A 15,326-nucleotide genomic window follows, 5' to 3' on the forward strand; every position below is an offset into this window, starting at 1 on the left:
GCTGAATAACCTCTGTGCTGACATGTGGGAACTGCAATAAAAACTGGAGTAGGTATAAAACATTAATAAGGATATAGCACAAGTAAGTTAAAAGTTACGAAACAAAATAGTGTATGCTGGCCGTATAATACATATGACATAATGAATAAAAGCTTTAAATCCACTCACACCAACAGACAGCGCCCTCTGGAGCTGCTGGTTGCAGCTTGTAGTCAGTTAACTTGTATTTATGTATTTGTATATGTTTATATCCTGACATTCATGCAAGTCTGCGCAAATGTTTTTCTTTCTACGACAGCTGTGGTGACATCGCCCTGCTGAACTGCACCGCCATCGTGAACACCAGCAACGAGTCGCTGAACGACAAGAACCCGGTGTCTGACAGCGTCCATCAGCTGGCCGGACCTGAGCTGCGAGACGAGCTGCTCAAACTCAAAGGTAGAGTTGTGGGTAAAAAACTGGAACTTAAAAGCTTGACTTTGAGCTCGGCTAATCAGTGATCCTGTGGAGTCTGGAGGCAGAGGACATTTATGTCAGTGGCAGACCACAAGATATGAACTTCACTGGAGACAGAACCAGGCACATGATGCTCAGCTGGATTTAATAAAAAAGGGTCGTAACTGTCGTCGTCGCTCTGATATACAGTATATGATCTTTTAGTAATGATCCACAGCTGTGACGCTCTGGGAAAAACTGAAATTAAATGTCACTAAAAGAAAATAGTATCTCATCCATCCAATATTATCTTTGGGAGTGAACTTCACACAGTAACCAAACACACTTCCTTTTTGTTTCCAAAGTTTGCACGTTGCTCATGTTCGGCTCAAACTGATGTGGGACTTTTTCTGACAACAAAACGATTTAAGAGGGAAAATTCACTGATTACCGATGTGTTAAAACTAATATGACTCTGCAAAGGCACTCAGGTGTAGTCAGATATATTTTTTCCACTTACTTCTAGTTGCATCAAGGCGTCCAGATCATTTAGATTTTACTTGCGTATGTTTTGGGTTTTTAATGTTTCTGATGTCAAAGAGGTGACTGTTGGTGTTTGTTGTGTTCAAGGCAAGGCAACTTTATTTGTAACGCACTTTTCATACACAAGGCAGACTCAAAGTGCTTCACAGCACAACATGTCATGAATTAAAATGCATTACAGAAAGACAAAGAGAATAAAAACACAGTAAATACAACCAGCAAATATCTATTTCCAGAAACAATGGTCACTGTAGATCAGCGGTTCCTATCCTTTTTCCTTAAGGCGCCATTTTTCTATCATAGAGTCAACCGACGACCCCTGAGTGACATCTTTTGGATATTTCAGATTATATTCAATGTATAACAATAAAAGTACAGAAAAACTGATGAACTGTACAAGTTACCCAAAAAGAGCATGTCTTAATAGAAGGATTTTTCTGTAAAAAGAACAATTTGGATGAAATTTAAGCAAATTATTTCTTGTATTTCATCAGAGATTACTTTTCCTGTCTAAACAATTTTGTACTGGGGTCGTTATTTTCAATTTTTAACAATTATAAATACCCAATGGGCTCATTTCCCCGCCTCTCCCTGATGCTTGACCATAGTTATATTAGCTCTTTGGTTGTTTTATCTCTTTAAAATCAGGATGAGGTTCGACGGAGAGAGAAGGCTGTGAATATAGTTTGTGTTCAGGTCTTTACTGTGCTATTAAAATCACTGTAAAGCTGTGGCGGCCGTACTGGGGGTCGGGAACCAGTGCTTTAGATCATCCACAGACCACACTGTGAACAACTGTCACTGGAATTACTTTGTACCGATTAAACACTCCTAATAAAACTGATTTTCACGACTCATCATTAACCAGGACATTGTTTATGGAAGAATCTGCAGCTGTTGTAAATTGTACTGATGTGAGAAACCAAAAACACGTCCTTCACTGATTTTATATTGTGGTGGCGACGTGCTGAAAGTTTTAGCGGCAAAAAGACTCAAAACTGAAAATATCTGCATGGTGAGATGGAAATGCAAATATGTTGTAATTTGAATAAATCTGAACATTTAAAGGGGAAGTATTATGTTCAATACGTGGTCAACAGTCTTCAGGCATAACTATTATTTTTAATGGGAAGAGTTTTTTCACCCAATCAGCTTCACGCTAAATCAGTTTTATTTGTGTGCATGTTTGTGTGCAGGATGTCGGACAGGGGAGGCGAAGCTGACCAAAGCCTTTAACCTGACAGCGAGGTACATCGTCCACACGGTGGGACCAAAGTACAAAGCCAAGTACAGGACGGCTGCAGAGAGCTCGCTGTACAGCTGCTATAGGAACACCATGCAGCTGGCCGCGTAAGAACCATCAAATACAGAAAAATCAGACGCTCAGTCTCTGTTAAAGCACTGTTCATGTAATCAAAGAGATGCATAAACACAGTTCATCTGGGAAAACAACATGTTGCATAAGTGATGTAGAGTTAAAGTGACATGACAAAATTCTTTCAGATATAATTTGGTTGATAAACTTTATTTGGGCCTGACGGGTGCAAATAAACAATAATTTGATAAAAGCCACTCGAGCTTCCAAGTTCTTCCTCTAAAACAAAAAGCATTTCAAAGACTGCAGGAATAAACATCTCGAACACAGTTGGAGAAAAGCTGCGTCTGTCTTTGGGGTCGATGGTGAAACCCAGCTAAATATATGGGCAAGGCAAGGCAGCTTTATTTGTAACGCACTTTTCATACACAAGGCAGACTCAAAGTGCTTCACAGCACAACACGTCATGAATTAAAATGCATTACAGAAAGACAAAGAGAGACAATAATCAAAACAGGGCGGACGTTAAAAGTGCAAAGATTAAGCAGAAAGCTAAGGTGAACATAAAAGTGTTCAGTCTAGTTGTAAAAGTGGTCAGAGTGGGTGAAAGTCTCACATCTTCAGGAAGTTGATTCCAGCTGTTTGTTGCATAATGACTGAAAGATGCTTTCCCTTGATTTGAGTTTAACAGATTGGCCTCAGAGCATCTCAGTGATCTAGAAGGCTTCTGTAGTGGGAGCATATCAGTGATATACCTCGGCCCTGGACCATGAAGTGATTTATATGTGAGCAGAAAGGATTTGAGATCAATTCTCTGACGTACAGGAAGCCAGTGTAATGATGTAGGAACTGGTGTAATGTGCTCATGTGTTTTGGTCTTTGTCAGAACTCATTAAAGTTGTAACAGTGCAAAAAGTGGTGATTCAGAAGTGAAACGTACAGGATTTACCTCAGACCACAACATAAAAGTTACTGAAGCCTTTCGCACCAGCTACAATTTGTTGTTTGATCGACAAGATGGACATTTTTACGACTTTCTGTTCCACGTGTTTCTCTGCATGTGGTTCACAAACTTGCCCCAGTGGGTTTTTAATAAACGTAGAAACATAAAAATATAAATTCCTCAAGTTAAATGTTATGTTTAATAACATATTTTTTATTAGGAGGGTAATAATGCACAGAAGTCACGGTTCGGTTCATACCCGCGTTAGAAGTTATGGTTCAGTTCAGCAGCAAAAAACTAACTAAAATGCATAAGCATATATTTATTGTAATTTATTTTGAACGTTAAATACAAAATACTCTTGTTCGGGGAACATTTTGTCATTTTCATAATGAAATATAAAACATTTCACACACTTCTGTATTACATCGTTCTAACTAAACACACTTTAACAAAAGACAGGAGGTCACAACAGGCTGTAAAACTGCAAAGCACCAAAATAAATGGAATAACAAATAATTAAACTTGTGCTTAAGAAATAGTGTTTCAATTAGTTCCACCTTGTCTATATTTAAACATTCAAAGCAACCACACAGTTATGTATTTAGTAACATCCCGTTTCTTCACTTAGATCCTAAATAAGTCATAAAGTGTGGTCTTTACCTACTCTGTAAAGTGTCCTGAGATAACTTGTGTTATGATTTGACACTGTAAATAAAGTTTAATTGAATTGAATTAAACGCAGCACGAAAGCAACAGGATAAGGAATCCAGTTTCCTCTGTCTTCGTCCCAGTGATTGGCACGTCATCCGCCACCCTCGGCTTATACACAAGTCTCTCTCCTTTGTTGTTGTTTTTGTAGTTGTTGTTGTTGTAGCTCCCTGGTAACCTGCAAGCTCTGCCGTTTGATTTGCGCTTTTCATAGTGTGACTGACTTGTGACTGCACACCAATCAGCTTGTTGTGCTAACCTCTGCACAAGTCGCTCACAGCGTACAGCTTTAAGTTTCTGGGCCTAACTCACACTTGCCAACTCTGGTTCCTTCATCAATCTTCAACCTTGACAGTTGGGCATGAATATATGAACCTATACAGCCCGAATTATTACATTTATAAAGTGTAAATAAAGAATAATGTTAAACACAGACACAAAAATAAACAAAGTTTTTTAAAATGAGAAGTACTTTAATCATTTGGTTTGCAATTGTAGGTGTAGTTGCCTTGGTTTGAAAGAGCGTCGGTGTGTGTGTGTGTGTGTGTGTGTGTGTGTGTGTGTGTGTGTGTGTGTGTGTGTGTGTGTGTGTGTGTGTGTGTGTGTGTGTGTGTGTGTGTGTGTGTGTGTGTGTGTGTGTGTGTGTGTGTGTGTGTGTGTGTGTGTGTGTGTGTGTGTGTGTGTGTGTGTGTGTGTGTGTGTGTGTGTGTGTGTGTGTGTGTGTGTGTGTGTGTGTGTGTGTGTGTGTGTGTGACCAGTCACAGGTGTGTTCTGTAAATGTGGTGTACCTTATTGTTTTTCTTCTCACCTCAGAGAGCAGTCGATGGCGTCTGTCGGTTTCTGTGTGGTGAGCACGACCAAAAGAGGTTACCCACTGGAGGACGCTACACACATCGCTTTCAGTAAGACACACACACGACGACACGGACACACTCTCACAGCTGTCATCAAGAAAGACACACACAACGACACGGACACACTCTCACAGCTGTCATCAAGACACACACACACACAACGACACAGACACACTCTCACAGCTGTCATCAAGAAAGACACACACAGCCTTTTATCAGTGAGGTACAGACTTTTTTATGACCTCATATTCTTCTTGGAAACCTTCACCTCACACAGACACACATATACAACTCTTCTTCCAAAATTAGGTCAACCAATTACACAGGCAGACACACACATTTTATTATAACACACTGTAATCCTGTTCCGCTGACATGAAACTTAAATGACATGTTCACTGAAGCACACATGATGGACTGATAAGATCATAATCTAATAATAGAAATGGCTTAAACATCCACAAACACATCTGACGACCTAAAACTGAATATTATAACTGTCGTGAAAGTAGGATTTATTGAAGGACTGTTGTCTTAGATGAGGAGGTTTAGCAAATGCATTCACACAAAAAGATACATACTGAATGTGTTATCGTTTCACAACAGTTCCCAAAGTATTTGTCCAGATAATGTCAAAGGCTGAGAAGATTGGTCGATAACTGAATCAACAGAAAAGCTAAAAAATTGATAATATGATTATGAATATTATATGATTAAAATCAGAAATGCCAAACTCTTTCGTTTTATTTAATGTGTGGCTTTAGGGTAAAGCATTTAGAATTTCCTTTTTAATTTACAATGTAGGTGGTCAGTCGAAGTTCTGATTTCTTTGTGTCTTAATATGAAATGTAACATTAGTGTGTGTGTGTGTGTGTGTGTGTGTGTGTGTGTGCTCGTGTTCATAGGAACAGTGCGCAGGTTCCTGGAGAATCATGGAAACTCCCTGGAGGCGGTGGTGTTCGCGGTGTCGAACACAGAGGAGGTTTGTGCGCCAATTCCTTTTAAATCCATCCCACAATAGTCCCAGTATGAGTAACTGAAAATATTATATTCAGACAAATTTAAAAGGAATTTATCGTTTGTGTGCAGAATAATCTTTCAGTGGGTTAAAAGTGGGTTCAGCTGAATCTGCTGCAGAAATGTTTCTTTCTCAATCCACATTAGGAATTAATTTATGCCATTTATGTGTCGTGATTTCTGGGTAATGATGTAACTCAAAAATTAAATAAAACAAACACATTCCCACTGTGTTTACCACTCATATTTACACTGTGTCAGCTGTTTTAGGGGCGGCAGTAGCTCAGTCCATAGGTGACTTGGCTGGGAACCGTAGGGTCACTGGTTCATCTCCTGGGCACTGCCGAGGTGCTGTTGAGCAAGGCACCGAACCCCCAAATGCTCGGGGCGCCGGTCACTGGCAGCCCCCTCGCTCTAACATCTCTCCTTAATTGCATGTATATAGGTCCTGTTTGTGTAACATGATTAATAATAAGAGTGAAAAAATTCAATTTCCCCGTTGCGGGATAAATAAAGTAATTCATCTTCTTCTTCTTCTTAAGGCATCTTCCTGAAGAGAAACATGGAAAATGTATAATTTGATGAGGATCACTTTCAGTATTTTGGTCAGCCTTGCTTGAAGAATGCAGACGTTAATTGGGACAGTGTTAAAAGACGCTTGTATGCTCAAACACTGGAAATGTAGAGACTGCTTTTTCCAGTCTTCGAAACTTGTGGAAATTGATCAAAATTACCAAATATCATGGGGAAAAAAATTATGTTCTCCTGGAAAACGTTAATTGTATTTGAGCCGGATGGAGTTAATGGATAAGTCGTTTGGACTGTAATTCCTTGAAGGCATTCACGCTCTTTTACTCATTTGTGCGGAGGAAAAGTGACGGGAACAGGGAGATTAAGAGAGAATTCAAGATGAGAGTTTCATTAAGTCAAGTGTGGCCTGAGGGGTTTCAGACACTCTTGACCTGCACTATAGTTGAGGCCATAAACGGCGTAACAGACCATGATGGTGGACGACCGTTTTAAAATGTAAAGTTTGACATTTTGGCCGTCGCCATCTTGCTTTATTGGAGCCACAAATGATCGTATTTAGAGGAGGGGGCTGGGAAGGAGTGAGGGGTGGATCTGACTGAGCCCTCTAAGGCATCCCCTGCTTTATGGTTTATTTTCCTCCTAATGGGAGGATAATCTACTAAATGAACATTATGCTGCACTGAAGAAGACTTGAAACTAGCGACTTAGACCATAAACTTATTCAGAAAATGTTTACTGAGGTTATAAATCAAGTGAGAAGTACGCTCATTTTCTCATTGACCTCTATAAAAAGAGTCAGTGGAGACGCCCCCTGCTCAAATTGACTTCACCTTTTCAGACCCAGAGGACGAAGCATACTGACATCTTTTATGTCATGTGCCATGAATAACAACGCAGGCTGCCTTGCTGTCACTATGTCTAATATGCCACTACTTTTTTGTGTGTGTGTGTCTCCTTCCAGCCGGTGTACAAGAAGTTACTGCCTCTGTACTTCCCTCGCTCTGAGGAAGAGGAGAAGGCCGGCCTTCCTCTCATCCCTGCTGACATCGGCAACTCTGAGGGTGAACCCGTCGTCCCAGAGAGACAGATCCGCATCACAGAGAAACCAGGCACCCTGGAAGGTACACGCATCTTTTTATACACTGTGACAAAGTGTTTCCTGGCATTAGAAAGGACACGTGATGTGCTTCACTTTCACGTCTGCAATCTATTTATAACAATAGGCGTAAATGTTTTTCAAGTGTTTGATATTTAATTTTGGATTCACTCTTTTCTTGTGTCAATAAAAAAACTGTCCAAGACCGATTGACGTGCCTTTTATGGCTGTTATTGCTCTCCATGTCTGTCCTCGCTCATCTCTCACTGAGGGAAAGGAACCGTTTGTTGTGTTTTTTCCTCCCTCCGGTTTAATTTGGACTTCACACAGACGACGGCTTTTATTTCTGTGTGCGGCACAAAATTAACTGTGCACAATAAAGACCGGTTATAAATAGGTTAATAATGTGAAGGTTTTCATGTTTACAGTGTTTATTAATCAAGTTAACACAAAATCACCCTTTAGTATTTTTGGTTTGTCAGGGTGGACAGTCTGTTTCTTTTATCAACAAAGGGCTTGGCCAAAATCTTTTATCCTGATAGTCGTTTCATGTCTCTTACGATATATATATCATGTTGTAGCATTTTGTGGTCAATGTAAATATGAAATTACCTCAAACAGCCTATTTTATTTTGACTAAGGGCGCACTCACACTGTCTGCCCGTCCCGTTCCCCGTGCTTTAGGGTCCTTGTCCCCCCCTCCAGGCCCGTTTGTACTCACACTACCTGGGCCTCGGAGAATGCTTCTTGCTGCCTATACGTCATCACGCCGTAACACGTCACACGTATTGATTGACATCATGGCGATGCGTGGGTTTGTTTCCAGATCTTTCCGTAGACCTCTGAGTTTTTGTGCGTCTTGTCGACTGTTTTTGAATCTTTTCATCGACCAAATCTGCAGTAAACACTCCACCTCCGCATCACACCAACGTGAACCTTTTGCCGCCATTGTTGTTGTTAAATGTCCGTGCATGGTCCGATTTTTTCTTTTTTTTTTTCTATGTCCGAACAGGTGCACATAATAATTGTTTTGACGACATATATCTTCCCTCTTCTATCGCCTTCTTCCATATCGGACTTTATCTTGATATATCTGCTCACGTATGTGAAATCCTGGGTCATGTAATCCAGTTGATGTTAATCACATTGATTTGTGTGTTAAATAATGTAACATTTGATCCAAAACTGCACTTTTCAGACATAGTTGAGTATCACAACATCTGGAAATAGTTTTTTTTTTTACAACATTGATTCCACTGTAAACAGATAAATGATCATATTGACTTATCGCCTGGTTCTACTCAAACATCTTGCTAACTACCCATAAAACCACCAGTCAGTCAGCTGGACAGTAAATCAGGCAACAAACCGCACAGTCAGTCGGCCATTTGGGCAACCAGTCAGTGGACCCTGGATGGGTGCAGATTCAGAGTCGATTATTCAACTACTCAGGAAGTCAAAACGTCAGATATAGCCCAAAGATGAAGGTCTGGATGAGGAAAAGACACAAACAGCAGATCAGCCCACACACACACACACACACACACACACACACACACACACACACACACACACACACACACACACACACACACACACACACACACACACACACACACACACACACACACACACACACACACACACACACACACACACACACACACACACACACACACACACACACACACACACACACACACACACACACACACACACACACACACACTCATTCATTCAGTGAAGACTTAATGTTTTCCACACAGGCCTGACTAACACAAACACAGATTAGGTGCTTTTATGGTTATTCTGAACTCACAGGGTTTAGGAGAAGATGTTTTCATTTGTCTCTAAGTTCAGTTTTTCATCAAATGTATAAATAAATGAACCTTCAACAGGTTAAAGTACAGAAACTATAAAAGCCTGTGGGATTTGTGAAGAGCTTTCAAAGGAGAACAGGTTTTCAGTGCTCTTTAAACGTACTCAGTGTGTTTCATCTATACATGTTAAAAGCCAGGAAGCAATAGTAAAACGTATAATATGTAACATCTAATGTCTAAAAACGACTTCACCTATGTTATATATTTTGTTTAATTGCATACTGACATTATCCAGAATGTTTCCAACAATAGACAAACTCAAAGAAAGCTGTAATTGTATTGTGTGCGGTTGGTTCTTTCGTTGTCTGTCAGTGGTGTCATATAACTTTTAACCCCTCTCGTTGCTCTAATATCTGACATAACTCCCCTTCAGGGCTTCTGTCAGAAAGCCAAACACTGCACAAAAGTATAAATATATACTTGGTTAATCCAAAAACAATTCTGTGAGGAAAAAAATGGTTTAATACTGTAACTAAGTGCTATTTTTCAACACGTTAATCGGGTAGAGAGCTCATTTATTGATGTGACATCTCATCCGGTTCTCTGCGATGATAAGCTACATGCTAATGCTTGGTAGCTAAACCGTATAGTAATGTTGCAACAGCAATCAACATACGCCTAAATATATTCTTAGGATGATTGTTTTGTCCATGAACAACAGCTCTTGGCTACCCCACGATTTAAATTAGCAACATACAGTATAGTTCACTCTAATGTCCGGCATTTGGCTCCATGAACGCTCCAATTAATCTGCTCTGTCACCAGAGTCACCCCGCTGTAATCATCCCAGGCCACATGATTTCCCCAGAACCTCCAGATAACCACCATTGTCTCCCGTGATGCTCTGAATGATCGACCTCTTTCCAGCCATTTTTCCCCCTTTAATGCTTCACAGTAGAGATCTGGCAGAAAAACAGGAGAGAGAGACAGACAGACGAGAGAGACACCATGCTGGTACCAAATGAGGAAAGCTCTACCTGGTCGAGCTCCAGAAATGTGTAGAAGCTTCATTAAGGCACATTAAAGCTGCTCTGGAATAAGACGTTTTATGTTTTTATTGAAGCCTCTTCCAGCTGCATGCAGCTAAATCTGGTGCCTCTCAGCCGTACGACAGCAAACACACACAGGAAAATAGATTGATTTGCAGCCTGTAATTATAAAAAACTTTTTTTAGTTGCTTTTTAACTTTTATTTGTCCTCTATTTTTTGGTCCACTGGATAGTTTTTGTTGTAGTTATGAAGGACCTGAGAAAGGGCCAACACTTATATGATGCATGCACAGTCTTTGGCTTTGTTGCAAAGAAAATAAAACAAAGAAGAACAAAAAGGGGGAATTAGACACATTGGCAGCTTCAGTTCCAACCTTAAACCCTCATATAAACTGGATTTCATATGACCCCTTCAGTTTACCAACCATAGCTTTTGTCTAAATGTTAGTTTTTGGTGAAGAGGATTGTGAAAGTAACGCCAGTCCATGTGTTTGTGGTTTCGGCGTTGAGCCTGTTGTCTTCACTGACCTCCAGTCCCAATGTCTGCTGGCGTGGTGCTTCAAAGGTGGCGAGATGTGGCTTTGGTGTGTTGATCCAAAGCAAGCAGGCCTCTTGTGAATAAAACCCAATAACAACAGGCTGATGTATACACACTGACAGACACACATGCCCATTTGGATGCGGATAAAATGCACGGACATGTGTATGACCGTGCATTTGGGTCTGTTAGAAAAACAAGCTGAGGAAGGCCGGATCCAGTCTTCTGAGTTTATGACCCCGCTGGCAACTTTTTCATAAATACACAATTAACGTCATGCGTGTAGATAAATTAGGATCAGTGAAATATAATAATAAATAAAGTCAAGCAAAAGAGTTCACCCTTACAATGTAGTAATCAGCTTTAGAACTCAAAAAATTAAAGCTTACAGTTCTTTTGGGGGAAAATTTAGATCGAAATGATGCCAATCCAGGATCATTTACTGTCTTATTCTGTAAGAAGTATACGTGTTTCATTGAATATGCTGCAATATCTGTACTAGGGATGAAACGTTTGCTAGTTTAATAGTAAACTGATGAAAACCGTTTTCATCTAAACATGTTAAAAGCCAGGAATCAATAGTAAAACTCTGCTCTCTTTGTTTTGTTTTGTATATATTATTATTGTTATAGTATATTTTGCATATTTTGTTGTATATATTATTATTGTTTATTGCTTATAGCACACTGTGCACTGTATATATACACTTTGTACATAACATAAATAGAATCAAATATATACAAAGTGTTTATTTGCTGACCCACTACTGCTGTTACAAAATAATTTCCCAGTCTAGGATCATTAAAGTCATTCTATTCTATTCTAAAACGTATTATATGTAACATCTAATGCCTAAAAACAACTACACCTATGTTATATATTGTGTTTAATTGCGTACTTACATTATCCAGAATGTTTTCAACAATAGACAAACCCAAAGAAATCTGAAATACGTGTTTCATTGAATATGCTGCAATATCTGTACTAAGGATGAAACGTTTACTAGTTTAATAGCAAACTGATGAAAACCGTGTTTAATTGATGTGGTCGCAGTAAGTAATGTTCAGCATCAACCCACATTACTAACAGTTTCTCCGACGCAGGCTCAGCACCGTGGGTTTGTCTTTGCAGAAGGCAGTGACGGTGCTGTGTGAGATTTGTCAGCCTTCTAAGTCACTCTTTGGTCTGAAGCGTGGTCGTATCTAATTTTTGTTGTTGAGTTCTTCCTGTAGAACAGAATGAAGATCGCTGCTAAAGACTTGTATGCAACCACAGCCATCATGAATCCATTGAAGCTAGTCGTGTAAATTAAATTCCAGTGGTCGTCTGTTTCTTTGTTTGTTTGTTTGTTTGTGCAGATGATTCTGAAGAGGAGAGTCTGGAGTCAGATCTCGGGCAGGTGGGGAATCACGCTTTCGCCCGCATGGAAGGTGACGTGGACAAACAGCGGAAACAGATCCTGCAGGGCCAGATGTCGGAGGCCGCCATCCAGAAACAACACCAGAGGAAGTAAGAGTCCAAAATCTAACATAACTAACATAACACAGAACACTACATCTCATATGATTAAATACGTCCCTTCACGGCTCAGTTGTGATTAGTTGAGTTGCATTCCTCGAACACTGGCATTAGCAATTAGCATTGGAAATGTAGGAAGACGTGCAACCAGGGAACCAAGCCAGGATTGAACTGTGTTGGACACTGTGTGTGCTAGTATTAGGGCCAGGCGAGATGACACTATATCATCAAAAACATATAAAAATGTCCATAGTTTATATATTTTTCTACATTATTTCTATCGCAATGTCAAAATACCAGCAGCTAAACTTCGTTACTGCAGTATTTACATCATTTATATGAGGCTTTACGCTCTGATCCCTTCATGTCATGTTCATATTTCACTAAAGTTCGTAATAAAATGACAAAATACTTCTTATTTGACACAAGAATATACAAAAAGAGGCTTCACCCTGTGGTTATATCAAAATAAAACATGCACTCCGGTAATTTAATAAATCAAAAGTCTATGAAATATGATTATTGAGATATAAAATTACCTTATCATCCAGCCCTAACAACAAAAACTGTTCTTGGCCATAAGGGCGCCTGCATTTAAGTTTGTCACTAATAAAATAAAAACTTTAAACAGTGGGAAACAAGAGAAACTGTAAAACAACACCCGAGTTCATAGAGCAGTTTGTCTTATCAGAAACTTTAGCTGGAACTTAAATTTCTAAAGGTAATAGTCTTGATTTATCTCATGATCATACTTTAAATTATCTTTTATAGGCATTTAACCAACAAAATGATTTTACTGCATCGCTACAAATCACAGCAGATATTATTTACAGCTCTCATGTATTAATCATTCCTAAACTTTACCAGATAAACAGTTGCAGTATTTCAGATGCGTGTCCAATCTACATGATATGCTGCGTGTTGCAGCCATGTAACCGTGAACCGTAAATTAAAGCCTCTTCTGTGTGTGTGTGTGTGTGTTTCTCTCCCGCAGTTACAACCGCTGGCTGTGTCGGGCGAGAGCAGAGGATCTGTCAGATGTTGCTGCGCTGAAAGCCTTATATCAAACAGGTACGTGTTAAAGTGCGTGTGACGGAGAAAAGTCGTAGATTGAAAAATGCATTTTCGTCACCTGTGTAAAGAAAGTTCAAAACAAAAAGGAAACAAAAGAAGGACATTAACAGAACTGCAGGGTTCCCACACGTCCTGGAAAACCTGTATTTTCCAGTCATGGGAAAAGATTTTGCGGGAAAAACGTCCTGGAAAATTATTTCAATTGTCCTTTTTTGGAAACCTGCAGTTTTGAGTGGTGAGGAAGGAATTGATTTCCGGGAAAACGGCTGTTTTATTCGAGTGAAACTACTTTAAAATGGATTTGTTTGTTCTTTTTTTGCGGCACAATTTCATTTATTGGATCACTGCATCTTGCATACGTGAGTTACTGCATTAAGGCAGTGTCATTGTCATTTTGGACATTGTTGCCAGCATCAAAACTGAGCCACAGTCGCCAGTACTGTTGGGCTATCATCTATTTCCACAGTCTCTGTTTGCAGGATTTTAAAAAGGCCAGTAAATGAAACCTCTTCATCTCCTTTCTCAGCTGTTTTAAGGGGCAACTGTATCTCATCACCAGTAGGAGGCAGTGTTGTTCTTTAGTTGAGCCCCAGTGTTTTCTCATTTGGTCATGGAGGTCATGTTTAGAAATGATATTTGAAAACTTCCATGACCTGCTTTCTCAAACCAGGGGAATGATTAAACCCACTTTATTCTGCTTTAAATGGTATTTGAAATCAAGCAGCATCAATAGATTAAAACTCATATAACTGATGTTGTGGTTAATTGTCTTTTGAGTGTTTTTAGGAGATTAGTTTTTTATTTTCTTATCAGGTGATGTGGGATGATTTCCGCTTCATTCTCAAAATAGGGTCATTTTTTTCAAAGCATCTGTGTTTGCAGAAATATTCAAGGTTAAGCTTATCTTTCATTTCATGTGTGAAGTACAGAAATTAATGTTTCTTTAGAAAAATATTGTAAAACTGACAAATATTAAACAAAACACAAAAGCATCAACACAAATCAAAACCATCTAAAGCTGCATAGTGGAAAGACAATAAATGATGACTCTGAATACACAAACATACTGCTGGATATTACATGTTTTACATTAATTATGTCTCCAAAGTGACTTACAGTACGTGCATTCAACCATGGAGATCAGAAATACTTTAATAATCCCAGGGGGAAATTGTTGTATTGCGGAAAGCAACAAATACAGAATTTTTAAAAAGCAGTAACTTGAGTACATTGGACACAGAGAGCATTATTTAAGGAGCGGCAGTAGCTCCGTTTGTGGGGACTTGGCTTGGGAACTGGGGGGTTGTCGTTCAGGTCCCTATATGTACTCTATGGAGCGTGGACTGGGAGCTGGAGAGGCAATTATTTTTCATTTAATCTTGAAAATATCAGAAAATTGGAGGAGCAAAGTCTGTCACAAGTTTCCAGAGCCCACAGTGACATCTTAAAGATAATCCTGTCAATCATGTGTCAGTGATTCTGTGACGTCTGTGTGAGGGTTTGACCTGTTCATAATGTGTGTCTCCAGGTGTGGACATCTGTGGCAGGACAGTGATGGTTTTGGTTGGACGAAACATCCCGGTGACCCTCATCGACATCGAAAAGGTAGCGAAACATCAACATTCATCATCATCGACTGGAAAAACAAACAAAACTAGAACTTAAGGGCGCACTCACACTGTCCTTCCACACCGCGCCCCGGGCTTTAGGGTACTTGTCCCCCCTCCCTCTCCCCCCGCGCCCCAGGCCCGTTTGTACTCAAACTGCCTGGGCCTCGCACAAATGCTTCTTGCTGTCCATACGTCATCACGTCGTAACATGTCACACGCATTGATTGACGTCATCGCGATGCGTGGCTTTGTTTACAAATCTTTCCACAGAC

The 15,326-nt window shown here is 39.8% G+C and overlaps 1 protein-coding gene across 2 annotated transcripts in view; it reads left to right on the forward strand.

Moving 5' to 3' along the window:
• Positions 1-15,326, forward strand: part of gdap2 (ganglioside induced differentiation associated protein 2) — an 82,882-nt gene that overhangs the window by 6,578 nt on the left and 60,978 nt on the right. For both annotated transcript variants that reach the window (XM_083922163.1, XM_083922164.1), the window contains exons 3-10: positions 299-438; positions 2,175-2,328; positions 4,761-4,849; positions 5,707-5,783; positions 7,311-7,470; positions 12,211-12,361; positions 13,365-13,441; positions 14,973-15,049. In XM_083922163.1, coding sequence (XP_083778289.1) covers positions 299-438; positions 2,175-2,328; positions 4,761-4,849; positions 5,707-5,783; positions 7,311-7,470; positions 12,211-12,361; positions 13,365-13,441; positions 14,973-15,049 — 925 coding nt within the window. The remainder of the gene's footprint in view (positions 1-298; positions 439-2,174; positions 2,329-4,760; positions 4,850-5,706; positions 5,784-7,310; positions 7,471-12,210; positions 12,362-13,364; positions 13,442-14,972; positions 15,050-15,326) is intronic.

Source organism: Echiichthys vipera (genome assembly GCF_963691815.1).
Source record: "Echiichthys vipera genome assembly, chromosome: 10".
Taxonomy (NCBI): domain Eukaryota; kingdom Metazoa; phylum Chordata; class Actinopteri; order Perciformes; family Trachinidae; genus Echiichthys; species Echiichthys vipera.